Source organism: Chroicocephalus ridibundus, unplaced genomic scaffold, assembly GCF_963924245.1.
Source record: "Chroicocephalus ridibundus unplaced genomic scaffold, bChrRid1.1 SCAFFOLD_228, whole genome shotgun sequence".
NCBI lineage: Eukaryota > Metazoa > Chordata > Aves > Charadriiformes > Laridae > Chroicocephalus > Chroicocephalus ridibundus.
Window position 1 is genome coordinate 192,588 of NW_026961400.1, and position 26,491 is coordinate 219,078.

The following is a 26,491-nucleotide window of genomic DNA, read 5'->3' on the forward strand; positions in this document are numbered from 1 at the left end:
ACAGGGTGGAGATGATGCTGGAGGAAGGGAATGCTACGGGAGTCGTGTAGCTCCCGTAGCACCCTGTGGTGCTCTGGAAGGCCACGTGGTTCTCTCCTGCCATCTCTTCAGCCAGTCACCTTGCATATTCTCTTCAAAGCAGTCACCTTGCATATTCTCATTTCAAACTTGATCGACTGATGACTTGCAACTAAGAGTGTTATTTACAGAATCAACACTCCCACTTCGTGCAGTGCATTTCAGTATGTGAAAATTATTTTATTGGAAAACATTTTCATACATGATTTAAGGTGGTAAAATGCATTGTATTTGTGCAACAAATAGAATTAAAAGCGTGCATGTATTTTTACTTGCTCTTGAATTTTGAGTTGACAACTGTAAAATTATATTCACACTTCCTCAGGAAAATCTTACTACACATTAGCCTTCCAAGATAAGTCATTAAAATGAGTGAGATTACCACAATATTACAGTTATTACAATACTTTCTATCTGTTTGATGCAGTGTTCTGTAAAATTTTGTTTTGAAAGATTTCAGTTGTTCCTGTGGCTGTCATCCAAAGAGTTTTTTGCTTTTTCCCTGACACTTATATTACAACAAAATCAAACGTGTTTATTGAAGGAGTAAGAAAATATATATGTAACTGTATTATTAAAACATACATAGGACAGGACATCAGATTTATAGGGTTATTTTTTCGTTGAGGTTGCATAAAGAGCTGTGCATCAACATGTCATTCTTTTTTGATGTATATGCTGGCCTAATTTACTGAGACTTGTACCGGCAGATCCAGAGAACAATGTACTTTTCTAATCCACAGTTCTTTACCCTACAACCTTACATGATATTACTGTCATTATGTATTACACTGAACAATTTCTGTCAGTTGATTTGTGTGTATAGTTAAATAACACAGCCTTATCACATGCTGGATAATGCATTGCAAAATATTTTTAACAAGAATGGTAAGACATTATGCCTTCCTCTTTTCATTGTAAATCAATGTAAGTGAAAGTGGTTATACAAATATTTTAAAGCCAGAAATACTTTATATGTATCTGCTGCTATTATTTGGCAAATTTTTTGAGGATCAAATTAAAACTTAACTCAGTCTGCATTATGTGTTAGGGACCATCACTTAGATTCAAGTGAAAGTACAAACTCATCTGGTTTCCCAGTCACATGAAGTTACTTGTATTCTAATGCAAAGCATTTCCTCTGTGTCATTACACTGCAAAAAATAATATCTTTTTGATGTATGTGTACCACTGGAGTAACTTTCTACCTCAGGGCGCCAGCTTGTTCCGCCTTTCCTCCCTGGTTGTTTCTTTGTTTAATACTTTTGCCTAACATCTTGTTGACTAAGTAAAACACAAGTCAGTATTCTCAAATTAAAACAAAAAACAAACTTTAATGTGTTTGATTAGATAAGTGTTCTTAAAATTCAGCATGAATGTGAAGTTTGCCTCTTGCTTCATCCGTTTACTCTTGACTGAGGCTAATTAGAGCAATGCATGCCCTGTGAGAAAAGAGGTGTAACTGAGATATTTGGGGGCCAAACAAGCATAAATAATTTATTGTATGGGACAGCTATATCTGAAGATATAGGAAAAACAGAATGGATGCTGGTAGGGTGTGGTTCTTTTCATGTTGGTTGGTCAGTTTTGGGAAAGCTTGAAGGTCTGAAAAAAGGGCTGGATTTCCAGTGTTTCAGAAAGTAGTTATGAATCAAATTTCATACCTTCGTATGAATTTTTTCATCTCTAATACCTAAAAATTGCCTTAAATTCTTTTTTCTTTGCTAAGTTTCCTCAGGTAAAAGTAGGAGTCAAATAAGCTACCTCTGTGCAAAAGCACAACATCATATTAAAAGCATGGAGAAAGTCGATGAACATTTGAAACACTCAAAAAATGAAAATGACAGAGAGAGGTAATTACTGTAGACAAGAAGTGTCTCTTTTGTCTTGTGTAGAAATGTCTAATGGGGAGTTTCCTTATTGCAGCTGTTACAGTACTTGGTGATAGCTTATAAGTGGCTGAATACTTCACTCGGACTTGGCAGAACACTTAAGCATGTGTTTAACTTTATGTCTGAAAAGTTCCGTGATGTTCCCATGCTATGCATAATTGTATTATTTTGCTGTTCACGTGCACCATAAACTCACCTGTTCCGTTGATACAAACTGAACAGACAGAAGAATGAGTGGATTAAGGCTGGAAGACTGAACAACTTGATGTACAATTGAAACTTTTTAGGTCCTTGTACCACATCACATGCTACAGCTTCTTAATAAAGAAATGAAGTAGTTGATCCTGAGAGTCAGAAAGATTAATCTGTAGGAAGATCACAGATTTTGTTTTGACTATTTGTGTATCATTTCAACATTCTTTATGTAAAAGGTGCACTAAAAATTCCCATGATGAAGTTTAAATTTTTTTCAAAAAAATTCTAAATCCAAACTTGTTTTCAAGACTTAGACATTCTGAACATCAATTTTGAAATATTTAGTTTAGTTTAGTTTCTAAGATAAATAATAAGGGGTGTCACACATCTTGAAATTTTGGTATAGTTACTCAGATCAAGAATTTCATCCCACTCTTGATATGCTGAGGGGATTTCTTTTTTAAATTAATAAAGTAATAGTGTTATCTTTGCTACCGATAATAAGTGTTCCATTTATTAATTTTTATTAGATTTAAAATTTTATTTATGATGGCCATCATTATTGACATGACTTTTTTGCGATCCTGAAGTGTAGAAGATAATCCTGCTGATAAGTAATTTGATGTATGCTTTTTCTTTGGTAGAATTATACTTTGGGCAGATTTGGCAAAAGTTGCACGTAAGCAAGAAGTATGGGATGTCTGCCGTGCAGCATGCAGATTTTGTCTCTTGTATGATGATACTTTGTTTAGGAAGGTAACAAAACCTAAAAAAGGTAAGTGAACAAATTATTTTGAGTGTTGCAAGAGAAACTTTCTCCTTGTTTTATTAGAGTTGCTTGAAGGAGTAAGCCAATATTATTATTTTCTTCCATCTCCTTCCCAAAGTTCCCTAAGACTCTGGTCTGTCACTGCATGTTGGCATCCATGGAATATTCTTTCTACCTCCGAATCTAGAAATCAATTCCTACATTTTTCTGTTGAAACCATATGTTGCCTTCAGAAGTGTTTCACCGGTGCTAAAGAAAAATACTTATATGAAATGTATCTACCTATATAAGAAAATAGGTTCATTCCCTAATGGTCATCTAGGTCCATATTATCCATCTCTGTTGTACTTAATTACCTGAGGAAGCTGAAGAAAAATGGATTATTGGTCACTTTGTATGAGGGTTACGTGGTAAGATTTTTTATCCTTTATTCCCTTATTAGCGGTTCCTCTGAGGTATCCAGCATTGTTTGTGCCTTGTTCCTTGGGGGTCTGCTGAAAACCTACCACACGTGTTAAGAGTTCTCAACTCAGGGAAAGAGCACTTTCAAACCACTAGCAGCAAGCAGCTGTTAAAGTTGTTGGTTTTTTTTTGCCTGGGAGTTCATAAAATTCACCTTTAAGAATAGATTAAATTCTAGTACATGCCCTGTTGGCTATTTTTTTTTCCTCTAGCCAATGTTAATTGAACCTATTCCACATTTTTTCTCTAGGTTATTTTCAAGGTTCAATTAAAATAGGGCATTAATTTACCTATTTTCTTTCACAAGTTTTGCATCTCCAGACTAGCCATGTTTCTTTGAGAGTTTATGGGTCAGGATTAAAGGGAGGGCAGGCACAGGTGACGTTATAGTGGGGGTCTGCTACAGGCCACCCAACCAGGAAGACCGAGTGGATGAGGCCCTCTATAGACAGATAGGAGCAGCCTCATGTTCACAGGTCCTGGTCCTCTTGAAGGACTTCAATCACTCCGATATCTGTTGGAGGGACAACACAGCAGGGCATGAGAAACCCAGGAGTTCCTGGAATGCGTTGATGATAACTTTCTTCTCCAAGTGACAGAGGAGCCAACAAAGGAGAGATGCCATGCTGAACCTTGTTCTCACCAACAAGGAGGGGCTGGTGGGAAATGTGAAGCTGAAGGGCAGCCTGGGTTGCAGTGACCATCAGATGGTGGAGTTCAAGATCCTTAGGGCAGCAAGGAGGCACACAGCAAGCTCACTACCCTGGACTTCCAGAGAGCGGACTTTGGCCTCTTCAGGGATCTGCTTGGCAGAGTACCATGGGATAATGCCCTGGAGGGAAGAGGGGCCCAAGAAAGCTGGTTAATATTCAATGGTCACCTCATCCAAGCTCCAGAGCGATGCATCCCAACAAAGAGGAAGTCAGGCAAAAACTCCAGGAGGCCTGCATGGATGAACAAGGAGCTCTCGGACAAACTCAAACAGAAAAAATTAAGCCTGTAAAGGGTAGAAGCAAGGGCAGGTAGCCTGGGAGGAAAACAGATAAATTGTCCAAGCAGCCAGGGATCAGGTTAGGAAAGCTAAAGCCCAGATAGAGTTAAATCTGTCCAGGGACATGAGGGGCAACAAGAAAAGCTTCTACGGGTACGTCAGCGGTAAAAGGAAGACTAGGGAAAATGTGAGCCCTCTCCGGAAGGAAACAGGACACCTGGTGACCTGGAATATGGAGAAAGGCTGAGGTGCTTAATGACTTTTCTGCTTCAGTCTTCACCGGCAAGAGCTCTAACATACTGCCCAAGTTGCAGAAGGCAAAGGCAGAGACTGGGAGAATGAAGAATTGGTTAAAAAATTCGACAGAGACTAATTAGGTACGTTTATTGAAGAATATTGAACTTGATGGGTCAAACAACCTGTGGTTCAGGAGATTCTGAAAAACTGTGAAGATAGACCAGGAAAGAAAGTAGCTTTGTGTAACCTACTTTTATGCCTTTCCTCAAACACCTGCTATTGGCCAACAATGTAGCGGGAATCCATGGTGACGGCATTTATGCTTTTACTTTGTGTTTATATTTAAATAATTTTGGTCCTTTCTCTTCATTATTAAACCAAAGAAAAATAATGCTATTTTTCTCTTTATTGATGTGTGTGTTCCAGAAAGTCAGCCCCATCCATAATTTAAACACAGTGAGATTTTACCTACTACATAATGGCCAGCACTCCACTTCCATTGAAGTAATAAAATTTAACTGGAGTCCATAGGTTATATTCATAACTAATGTAATTTCAGTATGCACATTATGGCTGGAGCAAGTTATTTGTTGCATATATTGAAGTTTATGCACAAATGCAGTAAAATCACAGATAACCAATACCTCAGCACTGCTTGAGAAGAACGGGTTTTGAGTGCAATAAATTGTGCTGATGAAAAAAAAGTTGAGTGAAATAATTTTAAATCCATACTTGTTAACTCTTTCTTCTGGATTTAAGAATGTGTAGGGATTTTTAAATTTTAAAATGAAGGTGATTTTTTTTTCTGATTTGCATGGTAATAATAATGAATTGATTGATTGATTTGTAGCACAGAAGAAGAAAGCTAGTACAGCTATGATGGATGATGATCAAGGTGACAGCTTACCAAGAGAATCATTACTACCTGCTAAATCCTTCTCTTTTGAAAGAGATTTACTCAGAATGTTGGCAGAAATAAGATTCATTAACGCAGAGGTAAATAAATTACATAGCTGTCATTCATGTTTGTTTCATTTAGCTTTGGTTTATGTATAATTTTATGAATAAATCTTAAAGCACTGGAATTCTGAGTTTAATTATTGTCTGCCTCCACAGGAACTAAAGGAATAAGTAGTTTCATGAAGCATCTTTATTGAAATACTTTGTGAAAGTAACTATAGCAATAGTTTCACTGCAGGTGGTGATAATGCTTTTTTACAAGGGATTCTATTGTAAATATTTGACATGTGACATTACATTTCTGGATCCTTAATGTTCCAATATGACTTAAAAAAAAATTTTTTTTTCTTTTCTCAATGAAATTACTTAGTAAAATTAGCTATAGAAATTCGGAAGACTAGCAAGTATTTTACATTGCATTTCATATAGTTGTACGTGCCTGTACAACATCTGAAAAAGCATTTTGTATTTTCTAATTTTTGAAGAGGTAACAACACTAATACTAAGTCACAGTCTATTTTCACAGTGATAAACTGGGTAGAAAATTTATTTCTCTGTATCTTTCCAGGCAACTATTAATTTATTAAGGTTGCAGGGAATTGAACTGAATGATCATGCTGTACCTCCAGAAGACAGAAGCCAGTATCGTCCAGGATATGTTTCATATATTCCTGAAAATGATCCAGAATGGAAAACGTACAGGTGCTTTTCTTTAATATATAACAAGACCTAGGAACTCTAACAGATTGTTATTATCACACACAGATGATAATTGCAAGTTATAGCTTCTTAGTGGAATTCATTGCACCAGATGCTTTATATTTTTAGGTAGTCATGGTAATGGGAAAAGGAAAAGAATCTAAAAATAATGGCTCAAAATAATTTTTCTTTAGTTTGTTTTCATTCTGGAGTGTGCATTTCATTTTTCATTTAACATTTCTTTGTGTTATGTTGGGAAACTAGAAGCTAGTATCCCAACCTTAAAAACTATTAAAACTGTGTTATATTTACAGTTAGACCATAAAATTCTATATTAAAATATATATTTCCCCAAATAAAAACCCTCTTTGTCTTGCTTTGTAGCTCCTATGTGATAATAGTCTCTGAGTACTCAAATACATACAATTAATTACTGCAGTTTGCAAGAACTCAGTCTGTTCCATCCAGTCAACTGAAATGAAAAAGGGAGAGTAGAACATAGCAAGTATTGTTTTCTTTCTGGTCTCACACAATTATTTCTTGCAAAAGAGGAGGGGAGACGGGGGAGAATTCTGAATGTGATCTTTAAACTCTCTTGTGTTCACATTCATACTAATATTAGCCTTCTTGTGAGAGTGGTCATGTCTTGCAGGAGTAAGATCCCAGGGTTGTGTCCCTAAGAAAGTTCATTTAGTCTAACGATTAAGTAAAGTATCTCACACTATCTGCTTGCAATTGTTTAGTAAAACAGGAAAAAGTATAAACTGCGGAGAACCAAGGAACAAAGATGATGAGGATTCTGTTCCAAAATTTGCTACTAAGCTGTTTTTGAGTTACCCAATTGAATTAAAGACTCATTGCAAAAAAAAGCACCTTGGTCTGCTGTGTCCTGTCCCTTTGTTGACATAGTAGTACCCTGTGTCAGCTTGTGCTTTTGGTTTAGTGACTTAACCATGGCCATTCTGTGTGGTCATTTGAGACTATATTTTTAATATTGCTTTTTCTAAGTAATGGTACATCTTGATAATTAAGAAAAGAAAAAGAGAAAGTTATTGAAAGAAATTTATGGCCTAGACTATGAAAAAGCTGTTATTCTATTAAAAATTAATGTAGTATTTCAGAGCATCCAGAGATATCTTTGAATGTAAGAACACATGCAGTTGTTAAGTGAATAAGACGCCTCCTTAACACTTGAGTGGAATGCCTTACTTGTGTCTGTGTTCAAGTAGAGCCCTGTGACAGATATTTAATGATTTCTAGCACCGATGTGTGGATTCATACACACATTTTAAAAAACCATGTGGATGAAGAATGAACTATAGCCACTATTTTTTAAGCTAATGCATCTGAGTGTCAGAGACTATTCATTTTACGTTGATGCTAATTCCTTTCCTGAGTCATCTTCTCGTCCAAGTAAAATATAAGTTAATGGATGAAGACTTAATAAATGCAACTGAAAAGTCATTAAAAAATTTTGTTGCTATTGATCGAGATGTATAACTGCATATTTAACCTTATGATGTAATTCCTTCTAGCGTTGAAGTTTTGGAATAACAGCTTCTTTATATTAATTTTATAGTTTATGGATAGACTACTTATCTCAGTATGCTATGGAAAACTTCCAGCGTGCAGCCGAAATAGGAGAAGAGCTGAATGAAGCCTGGATTGTTCACAATGCTGTGGTGTATGTCTTAAACTACAATAGACATCTCATCTCTTCAGGAAGACAGAGGGAAATTACTGAGTATCTGCAGACTCTTCTTGGGGCCATCAAGACTGTTGGGCACAATGGGTAAATTTAGATGTTCGGTTATGAACATGCTCTTTTTTTCTAAAACAGAAAAAATAATTTTACAACCGTTGTAGATCACCTTGTGCTGTGAAGGACTCTTATTGCTGGCTTTTATTGTTAGTAGAATGACTTTGGTATATACGGAGAGTTCAGAAGAGAAATTTAATTTTGTGGTGTGAAAATAGCTTTTTAATGCTTTCTCTTTGTTCTTTGTTACTCTTCACTATAAGCCATATTCACTTTAGACTAAGTAATATTAATTTTGTTGTGGAATAGCAACATGTGTATGTGAAATAGCATTTTGTTAAGTTAGTCAGAAAGAATCAGGAAAATTTTCTTAGCCTGCAAGTTTCCAGGACAGCTCAAAATGTGTTTGCTTGCTGTCAGTTGCTCTGAAATTGAGTTATATTGTAAATATAGGTAATTGTAAATATTTCTAATCAGAGTAAGGTGGTTACTACTGGTTTTGAAATATAAGAGAAAAAAAATAAAGGGAATGTGCACATTAATAGACCATGAAAATAGGAACATGGATTCCACAGTGCCTTAGAGAAACCCTGCGCTGTAGTAAATGCAATGGGAGAGTCATCGACTATGACAGAGGAGATCCTCTAGTCAAAGTCTGACTGTGGGACAAAATCCTAGAAATTTTAGCACGTTATTGACAGTGACCTCAGCATTAGGCAAACTGTTAGGACCTGCAGCAAAGACAATTCTTTTGACAGTATTGGAGAACTAAGCCTGAAGTGCAGTTTGTACAGAGATGAAGACTGCTAATACCTAGTTATTAATTCTGATATTTATATTAGCATGTATTAGCAATAACCTCTTAGTCATAATTCAGTTTCTGTTTTCTCAAAAAAAAAAAAACCACCAGAAATGGTAATTCCAGGTCAGCAGTTGATTGGCATGAAGAGTAATACAGTGTAATAAATAAATGGTTTTATGTGAGGGGTTTGGCTAGGTTAATTTTTTAGGAAATAGTTATTATTTTCATGCATAGCAGGCTACTAATAAAAAACTATATTTTAAATGTGTTTGTCTGACGTAAGTATGAACTTTTTTTTTTTTTTTTCTGTGAGGAAATAGAAGCTTCAATTATAGAAAGAGCTGAAAAAGTATCATGTAAACTATGGAAGTTGGTTGTGGGTTTTTTTTGTACGTTTAACCATTTTAACTGCTTTTCCAATGGGAAATTTTTTTTGTAACATCCATAACTTTGCTTCCTAAAAAAATTTACATTTTCAAGTAAGGTTTATTACTTGAAAGTAATAAACTTTATTGCATCCTCTTATTTTGATCTGATGCAGTGTGCACTTCTGATTTTTGTTTTCTTCTTCAGAAGTACTACGATTTTATTGATGTTATGTAATGCTTTGGCTCGGGGCTTAATTCTTCGTTGGATTCCAAAGCCAAAACTTGTTGAGATGAAAAAAAGCGATGCAGCAACAGACAGAAGCACAAAAGCTGCAGCAAAGAAACATGAAAAAGCAAATGTCATCCAGTCTTTTTCAGTAGATCCCAGTGGACTTCCTGATATCAAAGCTGCCTTAGAGGTACAAAGCCCTCATTTTTTATAGTCTTTTTTGGTCTGCTGTCATATATGACAATTCATATAAATTAAATTGTACAAATTTTTCCAAAAAATAAGCTACCATCTTTTAAAGTCAGCACAAGTCCTCCCAAAATGCATGCTGAAGTTCTTCACCAACTGGGGCTGAGTACAGTAACTTCCATTTGGTGTATGGGTTGACTTAATAAGATGTTGTTAGGCTTAGAGGTGCATATGCAACAATTTTAAAATAACTAATTGACATCATGTTCCATACAAAAGAGCTTTCCACATTTCTCCTGTTTCAGCCTTTTTTTTTTTCTTCTTGGCTTTAGGTTTGTGAATTTGCCCTACACGCGACAGCTGGAACCGTACCTAGTGAAGCAGTACCTATTGCTGCACAACAGCAGATCATTGCGACCTGGGTGAAAGCAAAGCAGTTAAACCACCAGCAGATTGGACATAAACTTGGCACTGAGGAGGAGGTATTATATCTCTGAAATCCTGCATAATGTTTAAACTTTTCTTTGAAAAATTAAAAAATTTAGAAGTTCGTTTAATAATTACTGAAATTACCAATGTGTGTTTTCTTCTATATATTTGAATACAATGATGAAAATAGATTTTGGCTGTAGTTCCCATAAATCTTTATGGAATGCAGCAAATTTTTCACATTGGGCATAGCATTGAGTCTACCCTCTGTTTTTAGCTGCTAAGAGTAATTATGGTGATGTCTGGCATATGATGACTGTATAACAAAATTGGTTTTGAATTCATACATTTAAAATAATAAAATTGCTACATAAAAATATTAAGAAAAATCAACCGTATTTATATCAACATTTAATACGGTCTCTTAATATATGGAATATGGACCTAGTAACTTGGAAAATATTTTATTCCTATCTTTTTATTTTATTCTGTTTATAAAACCTTAATCCCTCAGTGATATATGGAATTTACATTCATTGTATTCTTGCTATGGTTTTTTTAATGTTGAAACTGTAGTAGTTCAGAGTTCACAATGTTAATTAAAAGTAAATAAATATATAAAATCCACCATTTTAAGGACATAGTGAAGAGAGGAAGCTTGCTTAATGCAAATTGAGGTTTTCAAACACAGTTATTATTACCTTGTCATCTCAATTAATGTCCTTAATAATGTTTACTTGCAAAAAAAAAAAAAAATCTGTTAATGTGAATTTTTTATTTCTGCTTAGAATGATGATGGAGCACAAAATCCTGTGGCAAGAGTTCTTGTTGGTCTAGAAATGTATTCATGTAATGGTTTGGGCCTCATGGATTTCACTGCGCCTAGCTTACCTCAGGTATTTAGTTTTGTTTTATTAGCTTTCAAGTTTTAAGAAATTGCATAGTATAAATGTGCTTTCAGTTTCAGTTTTGTGTAGAAGCAAAATTAATTTTGAAACTTTTATTGTACCATTACTTCCTTTAAAACTTTCCAAGAGATTGAATAGTTATGACAGGTAGAAGAATTTTGTGACTGAATATTTTCATTTATCCAAAAACCAGCATTAGAATGGCAGTATTAGAATTATTCCCATGTTGCTCTCACAGATTATTTCCATAACCATCAGATGAGCATAATGGGTTCAGATGAATTCTGTACAGACCCATACTTCTGACCTTCCATTTTTGTGTGGAGAAAACTTCACATAATCATAGAATCGTTTAGGTTGGAATAGACCTTTACGATCATCAAGTCTGTTGACCCACCACTGCCAAGTGCACCACTGAACCATATCCCTCAGCACCACCTCTACATCCCTCCAGGAATGGCGACTCCACCGCTTCCCTGGGCAGCCTGCTCAGTGCTTGACAACACTTTTGGTGAAGAAAATTTCCTCTTGTCCTGTCGCTTGTTCCTTGGGAGAGGAGATCGACCCCTCCCTCGCTATGGCCTCCATTCAGGGAGTTGTAGAGAGGTGTATTTTAGTGTTTGTATTGGAAGTATTCAGAATTTCAACAGAAAACTTTACGTTATATTGAATTTACTTTTGGCAGTTGCAAGGTAGAACACGACTACAATTTAAAGAATCAGGTGGCTTTTGGATGAGTTTTATATGAGTCACAGTTTCTTAAAGTACTTGCTTTTGATCAGTTTTCCATAATTACTCATGCTGAATAGTGCTACACTTTTCCGGTGTTACTGTTGGTTACCAAGCTATTCAAGAGGAATAAAGGTGATGTAGAAAGGTTTATACCCTATATTTTCAAAACAGTGAGTTGTGGTCTCACCTGTTTGATTACTGTGTTTATAATTTCTACCTCCTGTTAAAGAGCTTTCTTAAAGGACTAAGATGTATTTCCCCATTTAGCTAGGAATTTGGTGACGTTGTCTTACACTTTTGCAGAAGTCCATCTTTCTGTCAGTATAAATATATGGGTATCTAATTCTAATTGGTTTACAGGTTTATGCCAAATACTATGAGTTAGCTTTAGCTATTACTTCAGGGGCTTAGTTTTGGAGAGCAGTATTGTAATATCCTCATTTTGACCAATTGGTTAACAATTCCCATTATCTTAAAAAGATGGAACTTTCTGACTGACACCTGCAAAAGCAAGGAAGATGTTTAGATCCTATAATAAAACTATATATGAAACACTGTTGTTGTAAAACCAGTTCTATCTCCCATTCTTACCTTTGGCTAAACTAAAATGGACTCTGAATTTCAGAAGTCCCATTCCGCTGATTTTTCAGAAGAGAACTGAGGACATATTTATATGTCCTGGCAGATACTGCTGATCAAAAGGCATGCATACTTAAACCTGGATGTACATACACTATTGTAATACTCGCTACAGGGTGAGCGATGCTTCTCTATTGTATACTTTGATCGTTCTTGTAACATTTTGTTTTTCTTGATTGTTTTATCACGTACTTGTTCTGGGTGGATGTAAGCTGTAAGCATGTAAGTGAGAAGCATGTAAGAGAAGAGCATGATAAAAACCTGAGAATTTTAACTCTTTTCTTTTTTTCTTTTCTTCCCCCCACTGCCCCCTCCCCCCCCAGTTAGTGAAATTGGCTTTAGAATGCAGTTGGCCAGATTCCTTAGTGGAATTGCAGACACTGACACGACTTACGTATTTTGCATATCTATCACATAACTATGAGATAGTGGCAACTTGTTCTAAAAGGATCTTGCAAACAGATGAGAATTTTTTCCGCAATAGAGATACTAAGAAATATGAAATGTAAGTACATGGAATTTTGCATGATGCTGTGGTATACTTGAATTAAATTTTGAAATGAGCATCTAGAGTAAATGCATCTGATCACTTAAACAAAAGTGAAAGAATCTTTTTTTACAAAGCAACTGTACAGTTAGGGGTGAAAGTGAAATTTTCCTACTTCTGCTGACTCTGTCATTACCAGTTACTTAAGTACTGCAGATGATGTTTTAACTCTGCAGCGTAGCTTGAGTAAAAGGCAGTGTGAGATCCAGATTGTGGCTCTGGACCCAGTTCAGGAAATATGAATTTTGTTATCCAAGTGAGACAACAGGTCATACATCTATGTGCATTCAGACGTCTTCCTGGGGAGCATTGCTTTTCTGAAATGTTCTCTGGCCATCGTGGTCTTTTCACACTTTTGTAACTTCCAAGCAGAAAGTAGCTTATTCTAGTTCTTTTTCTGATGCTAATTGCTTCCAGTGCTGAACTGGGTCACACAAAGGGTCTACACAGTTCACGGAACACGACGGAGCTGTGAGTGGTAATAGGTGATGGCAGCTACTCTATTCCAAACTCTGGTGTCAAGTAGCCTTTATGGTCTTTATTAACACCTATGCATACGGGTGCAATAGGAATGTAACTCATTTCTATAAAAGCCCAGTGTCTTACCTAACTGATAATTTAAAACATTGATCTCAAAGAAAAAAAAAGGTGTCGTATATAAAAGGATCTGTTGATGGAGTCCTTTATTATAAAAAGGAAGAATCTTTTGATCCTTCTATTTTTTAATATTACCTCCTCCAAAACCAGAATGTTATTGTATCAAAAGAGGAAGGGATCAGCTTCGTTGAGTAACAGTTTGTTGGAATGTAGGAAGGTTGAAATAAGCATGTGAAACACTTTGAATATAACTTATTGTTCATTTTTCTCTCTGAAAAATAATTCCTATTTAAAAAAAAAAATTCTGCTCTTTGAAATTCATGATTGTTTGCTACATGGGGAAAAACATGTAAAGCCAAATAAGATATATTAGTACGAAATATATAGTTTCAGTACATTACAGAAATTGAGAAAATATTTGCTGCATATCTAACAATCTGCAAAGTAGTGAATGATGAAATGTTTGATTAGTTGACAAAGAAATGTAGGCATGGATTTTAAATGCTATTTCCAGAGAAATGGAAAATAAACTTAGTCTTCCCATGGTAAAGCACAACTTCAGGACAAAGGAGGATTAAATACTTATTTTTAACTTTGTTTTTGTTAACTTGTAATGTAGAACACTGGTGTCCTCTCACAAACACAAATCATAACTGCATGATAGTTCTCACCACAGGATAGGAACTGGACCAACTAGAATGTCTACATTTCTGTATATGGTTGCATGTTGTAGCTGAGGCATTTAAAAAAACCCTTGCAAATTGCATTACTTCTTTTCTTACAAAATCACAGTTAAACAGAGACACCAAATTTATTTACTTATTTATTTTTAACTGATTAACTGCTGGGACTGAAATCTACATTGTTTTCTTTTAAATGGAGCAGATTATGGTCCAAAGCCCTGTGTATACTTTACCAGACATAAGCAAGACCAGTTCCAAAAGAAATTATCAGAAGTTGTCTAATTTTCCTTATTTCTGTTCTTAATTGCTTGCCATGTAAGTTTGACTTTGGACTAATATTTTGTTTGATGTACAATAGTGAATAATGAGGAGAAAACCCCAAATCTGTTTTCTCCCCTTGCTAAATGTAGATGTAGTTTTTTTAATCTAAATTTGCAGTCATTTTCATTAGAGCTGTGAAAAAGATATTTTATTTCTGATATCTTTTCACAAAATGTTCAGTTTTTCAAATATTTTCTCGTTTTAAAAGAAAAGTCAGTAGAAGCATTTGTAACTTCCAAAGCTAGGGACATCTGTTTAGTAACAACTTGAACGTATCATTAATAGGAACTAGTATATTCTCAGACTGTAAGACTAGCACTTCTTTAATTATTTGCCTTTATTCAGGCCTGGTAACAGAGTGGGACAAGAAATGTTAAGCATTACTGCTTGTATACAAGGGAAGAGTATAATGGAAAATTTGTCTGGAAGAAAACATTTGCGCATAGCAGCATCAAAAGCCTTTGTTCAGAGTGCCAGGTATGTTTTATTTTGAGAGGACTAATATAAAACAGACCTGAAATTTGATTTACAGATCTGGGGATCAACATATTCTCTCCCAAGACTGATAAAAATCAAAATAATTGTGAGCTGAAATGCTTAACAAAGGATTTGACAGGTTTTTACAGTTCAGTAAATTTATCAAATACCATATATTCCACATAGCTGATCTTGTAATGTCATAGGATCATAGTAAAATCAGGTTGAAAGGGACCTCAGAAGGGCTCTAGTCCAAACTCGTGCTCAAAGCGGGGCCAGCCCAGGGCTTTGTCCAGTCTGGTCTTGAGAACCTCCAGGAATGGAGACTACAACCTCTGTGAGAAACCTGCTCCACTGCTTGACTGTACACACGTGCCATCTCATTGCTGAGATTAAATATGGTGGTGCCTAGGTCAGGTAAACCTGGATGTTTGTAGAAGTAAAATCCTTTATTTTGGTTAGAGCGTGATTGTTCTCCTTTATTAAGCTGTACTTCATTTTCTTCAGGTACGCAGGTGAAGCCAGGAATTATTCCCTTGTCATGTTTGCAGCCAGACACTTTTGGAATACATGTCTACCTTTGTTAAGTTCTCCAAATGACAGAGAGCAATTTAAAGAACCTACTGAAATAATTCTTAAGAATATAACTAAAGCAGAATCTAAAAATAAACAGGTAAGAATATCTAATAGGTATTGTGAATTGTGCATGTGTTTAGTGATTGGTGCTGGTGATAAAGAAAAATTTTCATTTGCTCTGAAGCTCTGGATGCATTCTTCGAGATACCTTTCCTAAGAGGGGCAAGTGACTTATTTGTCATAAACACATACATGGTTTCTAACTTGCATTCACATAGCACCCATTCACACATACAGGGAATCACATATTCTTCTTTTCCATTTAGTGATTCTTCTGGTTTTAGGTAATTGTCAGACTTGCAACAGTTTTCTTTGAAATAATTTGCTGTCTGAAGGGCTGTAGTGTTTCACTTTGTGAAGCTTACAAAAGGGAATGTTTAGAAAATATTCGAAAGAAAATCCAGAAAAAAGAGTCTTATCCAAAAAGGATGACAACGGATCTTAAAACATGAACTCAGAAAAAAAAAGTGACTAAATTAAGGTTCCCCACACCTGCAAATTGAAATTTCTCTTCTACCTGTAAAAACGAATTTTTACTTTGCATATCTCCAGTTTTTAACAGACTAGCACTTTGGCAATAGGAAGTAGTTATAATTCAAACTGTGCTGGGAGTCAGTGACAAAATTAAATACTTGTTGATTATGAACACGTGTAAACTGAAGACATCGTTTTGAAACAATATGTAGGTGATGTATATTGTATATCACATCTCGCCATATGGAATTTCTTCTGCACACTGAAACGTCCCTACACATTTACAACTTTTCTTACTTCAAAATTCTCCAGAGCTAATCCATTTCTCTTTCTAGGTTTGATTTACGTGTCGGTGAAGCTGATATGAGTTCTCCTGTGCATTTCCATGGGCACAATTTCAATTAGAGCTTGAAGGGTTTATTAATAACTCTTGCATTCAAGCTCAGTGGTACCAATGTGAGTCTGCACCTTAGATCATCAAGCAGTGTAGTACAAGAATAGAAAACTTAATTTTGATTTGTGCTCAAGCCATGTATAAATCACAAATAGTCAGAGACGGTGACTGGTCTGCTTGATTCTGGGTGTGTAGGAGACAGAACTGATGAGTACACCGTGTACTTGGAAGTGCAGTGAAGATTGTAAACTTAATGGAACTTTGACAGTGTTTGGGTATATAACAGTAATTGCCCATAGGCACAGTTCTAAAGGTTTAGTTATTTGCAGAGGTGATATCTTTAAAACCAATAAAAGGAAATACTTCATTATGTATATATACTTAACTCACTACCACAGTGTATTTTCAGAGTGAACCCTCAATAAATTGTATTAAAAAGCAAGACATCAAAAGCAGTGTGGACAGCAGGGTGAGGGGGGCATTCTGCCCCTCTGCTCCGCTCTGGGGAGACCCCCCTGCAGTGCTGCCTCCAGCGCTGGGGCACCAACAGCAGAAGGACACGGAGCTGTTGGAGCGGGGCCAGAGGAGGCCCCGGAGATGCTGGGAGGGCTGGAGCCCCTCTGCTGGGAGGACAGGCTGAGAGAGCTGGGGGGGTTCAGCCTGGAGAAGGCTCCGGGGAGACCTTATATGGTACAAAAGATGTTAAGTCACCTTTTAAAAATGATCTGAAAATAGTCTGAAAAAATAAGCTGTTGCTCATTTCTGACCAGGGAGCTTGTGGAGTCTCGGCTTGGAGCGCTCAGAAGATGAGCGAGCAAGGCCCGGAGCAACCTGCTCTGTGTTAGCCTGCTCCGAGCAGGGGCCTAGACTGGAGAGGCCTGAGGGGCCCTGCCAGCCTCAACTCTTGTGTGGTTCTCTGACAGAGTACATCAAGAGCTCACGTTATTTAATCAGTGTAACTGGTTGAATGTTACCGAGTCTGGTTATTGCTGTATTGGTTTTGTATTATAAACTTGTTCTGGAGAAACGGCTGTGGTTTTCAGCTCCTGCACAAGTAGCTATTTAGGCAACACATTACTAGTTCATATTAACAATATTAATTGGTGTACAAATAAAACAGAAGTACAGTAATACTTAAATACATACGTTAACCAAAAGATAAAGGGTGCTTTTTAAAAAAATTTTTTTTTGGGCGTCTTTTTTAGGAGAAGAAAGATACGTTGCCTTTGCATCAGTGGATTACAAAGGATTTTCAAAACGTCGGGTTATCAGATGGATGTTTTCTCCCAGGCATGTTCTTAACTTATTTTGATCTGGTAATAAAAGAAAAAACAGTATTTTGTAATATCATTATTCTAGTTCTGCAGTATATTAATAAATCATTTGAATATACTTCAAAGGTGCTGAGGAAGATCTGACATTAAGAACCTCCTTATATGGGTTATTATTCCACATATATGCTGATAAAGCTGATTGGGAGACAGCACTAAAAGTCCTGGATGAAGCTATTAAAGTTTTGCCTCAGACAAGACACAGGCTGTAAGCTGGTTGACTTATTTTTGTTAAAATAAGCATCCTGATTCTTGAGAAGTGTAAAACTCTTGAGTATTTTTTTTATTTTGCATTTGGAAAATATTATGATTAGTTTCTGTCAGCTTGTCAGATCTTACAACAGAAAACACTGTTGTGTCTTTTCGATGAAAGAGACATACGTTGGCAGTGCTTCTTATCGTTAATCTGTTCATAATATTTGTAAATTATTTTTTTAAAAAACTTGTATATAAGTAGTATCTTACTTTTACAAGAAAATAGGCACATGAATTGTGGCTATATAGCATAAACTTTTAATTTTCCTAGCTATAAAGACGTTAATATTAAATGGAAACTAAATTATCTAGAGTACTGTTTACATAGTCTTAACTGAGTTCAAAGATATATGCCCTTTTATGTCAGTTTATGTACTTTACATCTCTGTACTATACTGATATGAACTAGTATATCTACCCTACTCACAAAGTTACTTTATAGGTACAATTGCAAGTAATTTGCCATGTTTTTTTGTCTTTTTCTAGCCTGATTTTTAAACATATGGCTGCAGTGAAGGCAGGATCGGGATATAATTTTATGTTGGACATGCAGAAATTCAGAGATGAAAGTGAAGATTATTTGTCACATATGTGGCGTCATTTGGTAACAGGCTCCAGAAGTATTGTTGGACAGTTAAGCTGTTTTCAAAACGCAATCATTGCTTTACAGGTTTGTCAGTTTTTACTATATGTTCAAGTGCTGATAGAATGACGTTTCTCGAGGGATTCACAAGATTGCAAGTTCTGTGAAGTATATAATTGAGCTGGTAGGAAGGCCATATACTTGACCATTACTTTTTATAACTTTGAAATTACACTTCAGTTGGAAAACTGTGTATGGTTGAATCTTGGTATCCAGTGAAAATTCAGTTGAGTCACGTCAAAGAAAATGTCTAAGAGTAGCCAGTTGCAAGAAATTCGATAAAGCAAAGAATTAACTGGTAAAGTTTTCTGTTACGTTCCATTGAGCCTAACTCTGATTATGTGATGCCAATAAAACTGCTCACTGTCAAATTATTATTTTTTGCTTCTGTTAAGACTATATTGAACTTCGGAATTTCTTTTTGATGGTTTACATCACCAAATGTAAACAAACTCTTCCTTTATTACTTTTATATAAACAGGAAAATGAATGGCAGAAAGTTGATTATCTGATGGAATTTGCTGAATGGCTATATTGTAACCAGTTTCCCCTCAATGATGTTATTAAACCTCTGGACTGGGTGGTAGATCTCTTGCTGCATATGAAATTTTCTATGCAGTCCTCACAAGAAGAAGGTATGTAAAAGGTGTATATCCTTCAGAGGAGTGACCCTGCTATGGCAGGGGGGTTGGACTAGATGGTCTCCAGAGGTCCCTTCAGCCACCCCTATCATTCTGTGATTCTGTGAATTTCTCAGCAGCAAACACAAAGGATATTTTGATTTACAGCTTAGTTACCACGAAGAATGGCACCAGCTTGGTGGTACTTTCTCCAGTATTCACTGTCGTTTGTTCAAGGCTAGCTTAAACATATCTGTGAATTCTGTGTTGCTCCATGGAGACCTACCCTCGGTCTTTTGGTGTAGGAAGATACAGCTCCTGTCTGACGCAGGGGTTCCTGAGTTGTGAGGTGCCACCAGGAGGCAGTGCTCAGTAGCTCGATGTTTCAAATGCATCGTCATGGAGGGCCAGATGTAACTGTAGGAAATGGTTTCTGTGCCAGGATTTGGGTACTTAGATTCGTTGCTCTTTGCTTGGCTTTATCTAGTACTTTAGGATTGATTTTTCAAAAATTACTTTCAAAGGGATGCATGCTTTCAAGTCCTTATGTAACTCTGCAAAAATTCTTTGGTCATTTTACTTTGTGTCCACTTCCAGTGATATGGACTCAGCGACCTATTTTGATAGGATACCCCATTACTTATTCTGAAAAAAAAAAAAAGTATCTAATTTCTAGAACAATACTGTACCGTGTGGCATTAATCATCAACTGCTCTGTTCTTATTTTTGTGTGGATAGATGAGATAGATCAGAGAAGTACTTATGGAGTTTGCATTGAAAAAGATAAATGTTCAGTATCTCTGGTATCACACATTTGATTAAAGTCACAGTAGCAATATTCTGTTCATGCTTTTCTGTTGGTGGTTTTGTTGGGTTTTTTTACAGCCCTGTTGCGATGTAAAGTTTGTACTTGTTCTTTCACGATCTTCCCACCCGGTTTCAGTGGTTGCTTATGGTTAGTGGACTTCTTACACCCCCTATGTTTCAAGAAATTTTTTACAAAACTTTTAATGGAAACTGACATAATAAGAAAAATTAGATTAAAATATAAAACAGCCCATGTTTGAAGGGACCTCAAAAGATCACCTGGTCCAACCTTCTGTGGAAAAGGGAGCCTTGATGAGATTATCTAGCACCCTGACAGCTGTGTCTTGAAAACCTCCAGTGATGGGGACTCCACATCCCTGGGGAGGTTGTTCCACCGATAGATTGCTCTCACTGTAAAAATTTTTTTTTATATCAAGATAAAACTCTCCCAGTGTAACTTGTATCCATTGCCCCTTGTCCCCTCTGCGTGGCTTCTTGTGAAGAGAGAGCCTCTGTCCTCTTTGTAGCTGCCCTTTAAGTACTGGAAAACTGTAATGAGGTCCCCCTGAGTCGTCTCTTCTCCAGGGTGAAAAAAACGTAACTCCTTAAGACTTTCTTCATAGGGCAGGTTCTCCAGCCCTTTGATCATCTTTGTGGCCCTACTTTGAACTCTGTCTGGTCCGTCTGTGTCTTTTTTAATTTGTGAGGACCATAACTGGACACAGTATTCCAGCTGCAGCCTTACAAGCACTGAGGACAGTAGGTGGGGTGGTCAACATCTGTGCCTCTGCTAGTAACGCCCTGCTGATGCAGCCCATGACCCACCTTGTCTTCATTGCTGTAGCAGCACACTGCTGACTCATGTTCAGCTTGTTGTCCACCAGGATCCAAGTCCCTTTCAGCAATGCTGCTCCCCAGCTACACAGATCCTAGTATGTACTGGGCTTGTTGGTTGTATTGTCCCTTGCACTTGTCTTTGTTAAACTTCATACAGTTCTTTCTAGCCCACTTTTCCAGTCTGTCCTGGTCTCTCTGTAAGAAGGCTCTTCCTGCTGACGTGTCCACCTCACCAGCCAGTTTGGTGTCATCAGCAAACTTGGGTGAGGATGCTTTCAGTCCCATCGTCCAGATCATTTATGAAGATGTTGAACAGCGTGGGTACTGATCCCTGGGGGACCCCACTTGTGACAAGCTGTCAGCCTGAGTGAAAACCCTTGATCACCATCATCTGAGTGCAGCCTGTTAGCCAGTTTCCTGCCAATTTCGCAGGTCACCTATCCTGTCTGTATCTTGCCATCTGTCTTTTATTAGGAAAGAATAAAATTAATCTGCTGAACTGTCCCTTTACCTAACTTTATACTGTGTTAGTCACGCTCAGAATTCACTCAATTTGCTTGTTACTTTAATAACTTCATCTGTAACAGTCATTGGATTATGTCATAGGTGTTATGTTACTGAACTCTGCTTTATCTTGTAGAACATCAATTTGATGTTGAATTTGATGTCTTCACTTTAAGACACTTAAGAGTACTTCGCTTTAAGCTGAAAATCTGCTGATGACTTGGTTTTGGGCTGAACTTCAAGCAGAGTTGGAATTTGTATAAAACATCAGTGTTTACTGAAAAATTACTGGAATTATACGGCACAAAGGAGAGGATTGAGTAGCAGAGTATCTTCTGAAGTTGCCATCAAGAGCCATTCAGATACCTCATTACAGACACAGGGATGACCTTGAGCTGTGTTCTCGACTTAGTTGACATTGACCCATCTGTTAGTGGATTATTGCCTGTTTCTGTTTTGCACGAGTGCTGGCCAAATACACTTCGTGCTGACTAGGCTACTGGTAGTCAGGACATGGTGTATGGTCACCATGGCTTCTATGCCACCATGGCTTCTAGCCAGGATCAAGAGGATTCTGATTTGACTGCAAGACTACTTAAGTATCTGAAATTAGTAAGCTAGACTGTCTTTCCCACAGATTTATTTTCAAGAAGACATAATTAAAGTGTGTTTGCTGTGGATTTAATTTCTGTGTCAGACTTACATCATTTAATATACGTATCTGTTATTTTATTCATTAAAAACATGGTACAAGTAGCATTGCGTCACCAAAAGACGACAGTCAGTAGATGGGTTTCCATGTTTCTGTTTGTTTCCATAAATATTTTCATTTTCAATTCAGAAATTTTAACTTTTGAATACATTTTTAAATACTGTCACTGTGTGCATGTTATTTGTTTTTTAACAGAAAGAAGTACACCACCAAAATTTTCGCTTACAGAAAATTTGAAGATAGACATTGGGTTAAAAGATACCATGCCCCAAATTAATTTGGAAGATTTTAGTAATATTAAACAACTGGAAGCTTTGTTCAGAGTACAGACATTAATGGCTTTAATTTCTGGTCATAGTTCTCCTTTTCATCAGCAGCACTGTTTGATGGCATATGCTTGTATTGTCCGGATCTGGCAGGTGAGGTTGTGTTATGTTATGTTGTGGTTTATGTTATGTTTTATGTTATGTTATGTTATAACGTGGCCAGTATATTTCAAGTTATCCTGTGTAATTATGGTAGCAGCTGTTCATTTGGTGTTTTAACTACGTCTTTAGAATTTCCAATTTTATGGTATAGTTAGCGTATTTTCTCAGTTTTAAGGATTAAACAAGAATTTTTCTCTCAGGAAAACAGAGAAGAGACTAAGGATAAAAGCAGTGGCCCATTGTTTCTCTTGGCACAAAACGTATGAACGTACTCCAAGGTTCTAAAATTTTGTATTTGTAATTGTTAAAGAATGTCAGTAGTGGCAGAATACATGCTGAGGACATCGCCGACGTTTCTGAGGAACAGTAATTACAGATGGACCTTCACTTAGGTTGAATCAAAGGGGCTGTCATTTGACTGAAAGGAATTGTGTGACAATTAAATTAAATGCAGATGTTGATTCATTTGTAAAGTTTTGAGAAAAAGTGTAGGCAGGCAGTGACCACCAATTATTATTCTCTAATCACTTTTTGATTATTACAGCATTTCAAATCAAACAAATATATCTCATTTCTCATTGATATGAATGCCTAATTTAAATGGCTATTGAGAATCATAACAAAAATCATGGAAAACAATTATATATTAAATATAAGTAAATTTTTGAAGAGACTAAATCGATACTTGACAATAGTAATGCGGCAAATCATTATAGAAATAATCTTAGATGGGACATATCAACTAGATTGGTAAACCATAGCTTGTGCACAATTTTATTCTAAGTAGCTGTAAAAACCTGCAATGTGTTTTCATTGTGAAATCAGTTTAGACTCTAACAATTGATGGAAGACAGGAATTTGAAAAATAAAAATTGACTATTGATATTTTCAGATTTTGTATAAGCATAATTTTTAATATCCTGAACTTGATTGTCTGAGTGTCTTAATAGAGGAAAAAAAACCTGAAAGGAGTATTACTGTTTGAACAAACTATTAAAAATAAAGCAAATTAGAGTTAATGTCAGTGCCAGTTGTAGGACAATGACAGTAATTCTAAAAACTCATATTTACAGCTGAACAGTACTGTGAAAAAAAGGATAACCATGTGGCATTAAAGGAATAGAAGTACTATATGACAGCTTAACCTTGTTTTGGAGTACAAAGTAAAGCAGACAACTGCAGATGTCCATTTCTAAGCAGGCTCTCAAGTGTTTAGGACTCCGTAAATAACTCGGTAGAAGATATTAAAATGTTCTCTGAAAACCTAAATAATCCAAGCCAAATCAGCTGCCTCTGATTTTTTTTTTTGAAGACATGTGTTGCCTTTAATTTGAAATTTTCACAAGTTGTGCAGCATCCAGCATGATCTTTTGTTCATATTTTGTGTTCTACTTTTGAGCCCTCCAGCAAAATATATTCATCTTCTCAAATCATTGTGGGTTTTTGTATTTATTTTAGGTAAGATCAGAAGCTGCGCTATTGTATGCACAGAGAAATTTTCAATGGATGCTTTCATATGCTTAGAAATTTAGAAATATATTTTCTATAACATTCATTCATAGCGTTATGGAATACTAATCCAGAAGGAGAACAGAGTGGATCTTTGCAGTCTTACAGATTACTTTGATATAAGATTCAGGCTTTGTAGAAGATTAAGAGATCTAGACTAGCAGTTAAAAAAAAAAAGAATTCGCAACCATATAGGTTAAAAAAGTAGCAGTAGCATTTATCGCAAGGATGATGTCATCTTCTCAGCTGATGAAGTGCTTTTCATGATCATCCTAAATGCTGGTACAAACAGTGCGAGCATCTGGGAGTCTCTGAAATTTTAGTTTTCTGAAGAAAGCTCTTACGCAAACATAACATGTTATGTGACAATTGTTAATAGCTGTAGATAGTGACTTATGGTGAATAATCATTAGTACTAGAAATTGACATTATTATTGAAAAAAGGAAATAATTAACTGTAATTATTTGGTTATCTAGGTATCGTTGTCAGCATCAGCACCTATTACAAAAGAATTATCAAAGTCTTCACAATTTACAGCTCCTCAGAAGGCACAGTCAATAATTGCTCCTAAAAAAGAGAAAGGCAAAAAGAAAGAGAAACAAGTAAGAACCCTTTCCTGTGGAATTAAAACAATGATCTCCTCCTGAGAGATGTTTCCCGGGGCTCATTTGTTGAATAGTTCAGATATTTTCCTGTAAAGACTCCCATAGTCTGTGAAGAATTTCTCTGTGAGTCTGTATATCTGTATATCATACCTTCACTCTTGATTGTGTGGACTTGACAGGTCATAAATTTACAGATATTTTTTCTTTTGTTTTGTTTGTTGCAGTGGTCAAAATGCTCCTGTTTTGTAAAACCCACAGTCTAGAAGTCAAAAAAAAAAAAAAAAAGAGATGATACTTCAAAAGATATTAAGCAGATAGCTTTTTTTTTTTTAAAGTTATGTAGATATTTAATACCAATAAGAATGTTAATTTGGCCTCATAAATGTTCTTGTTTTTTATTATAGGTTGAACTCTCTGTTGTGAAAGAGAAGCCTAAAGGGAAAGGATCGGTTCATACCTTACCAGCAAGTGTGGAAGAATGGGCTCATTATGACTGTCCTGATGAAATCAGAGATACTTTTAAACAGAAAACAAATAGTTACGGTATTAACTGGGATAATTTCCCAAAACCTGTAAGTATACTTCTCAAAATACTAGAGCATTTATTATTCAGGAAAAAAATGAGTAGCAGAGAACTATGTTGCATTTCAGTTTTTCTGTTGGTGCGATAAAGGGTATGTTCAGACAGCTGTCAAAAATACTTCCTCATCATAGTATTCATTAATACTTCCCAAAGTGTTAGCCTATCCTCTGCATTCTGAAATGAACTTAACTTACAGAATAAATTCACTGGCTTTCTGTGTACCTAGCTGCTTTTTCAGTTTGAAAGTTTGTTTAACTTTTTTTTTTTTTTTGTTTAAAATTTGGAACTGAAGATGTAATTGTTAATTTAAAATTTATTCACTGATTGAAATAAAATAATTTCTTTTCAGACATGCACTTTGTATTTTATGGACCTTTTATCTAAAGAACTACAGAAAATTTTTTGCCCCCACTTGATTCTTCCCATCTTTCAGCTAGCTGAAGTTATTGCTAAAGAAGTTGTGGAATGTAGAAGTTTGTCTGATCTTTATCATCTTCGGTTTGTATCCTTTATTTATTTCACATAAAAGAGAAACTGAATGGAGCTGACCATCCATTAATATTTCACTAAATAATAACAAGGCTTTTTGTGACTTACTGTTTCATATTTGTAATGTTTTTTATTTCTTTTCATTCCTTTTTTTAATACATTTTAATAGAGTTTTGATGAACTGGTTTACTTGTGGAATTAAAGCCACCAAGTTACCTGCTACTAAACGTGATCTCCACAGGGAAAGGTGTACCAGGTTATGAACTCAAGCCACTTTCATGTGAATAATTTTTGTAATGCCTTGTTGTCACCTAACTGAAAAAAGTAAAGTACAAAAAAAATTCAATAAAAGTATTATCTTTTAAATATTCAAAAGGTGGACTCCCATCTTGCATCAAAAATAGATTGTCTTTACCTTAAGAACCCAAGTAAGTATCCCCAATAAGCACATTCTCTTTTATAGAGATGGGCCTTTGTGACCGAAATTCTGCTACTTTTATGGATGATTAGCCCTAGAAGTTTTGATGCAAAAATATTTAATATGCATGCAATGGCAAATTATTGCTGTTTTAGGTAAAACATTTCATCGTGCTTTTTTGAAATGTATTGCATAATGTTTGCTTAATAATTAACAGTTATAAACAATAATTGTTTGCTTAATTCCTGATAGTTTGTGAAATGCCACATAATGTGTTTTTAA

General features: G+C 35.9%; 1 protein-coding gene across 1 annotated transcript in view; it reads left to right on the plus strand.

Annotated features, from left to right (window-relative positions):
* Positions 1-25,800, plus strand: part of LOC134509396 (cilia- and flagella-associated protein 46-like) — a gene marked incomplete at its 3' end in the record, with an annotated part of 48,368 nt that extends 22,568 nt beyond the window's left edge. The window contains exons 14-32 of the mRNA XM_063321905.1: positions 1,808-1,931; positions 2,810-2,940; positions 5,475-5,620; positions 6,153-6,286; positions 7,863-8,075; positions 9,418-9,631; positions 9,963-10,112; positions 10,848-10,955; positions 12,662-12,843; positions 14,832-14,963; positions 15,471-15,636; positions 17,673-17,757; positions 17,868-18,006; positions 18,540-18,723; positions 19,178-19,331; positions 22,372-22,595; positions 24,591-24,716; positions 25,124-25,291; positions 25,652-25,800. Of these exons, the coding sequence (XP_063177975.1) occupies positions 1,808-1,931; positions 2,810-2,940; positions 5,475-5,620; positions 6,153-6,286; positions 7,863-8,075; positions 9,418-9,631; positions 9,963-10,112; positions 10,848-10,955; positions 12,662-12,843; positions 14,832-14,963; positions 15,471-15,636; positions 17,673-17,757; positions 17,868-18,006; positions 18,540-18,723; positions 19,178-19,331; positions 22,372-22,595; positions 24,591-24,716; positions 25,124-25,291; positions 25,652-25,800 (2,929 nt within the window). The remainder of the gene's footprint in view (positions 1-1,807; positions 1,932-2,809; positions 2,941-5,474; positions 5,621-6,152; positions 6,287-7,862; positions 8,076-9,417; positions 9,632-9,962; positions 10,113-10,847; positions 10,956-12,661; positions 12,844-14,831; positions 14,964-15,470; positions 15,637-17,672; positions 17,758-17,867; positions 18,007-18,539; positions 18,724-19,177; positions 19,332-22,371; positions 22,596-24,590; positions 24,717-25,123; positions 25,292-25,651) is intronic.
* Positions 25,801-26,491: the final 691 nt, after the last annotated feature.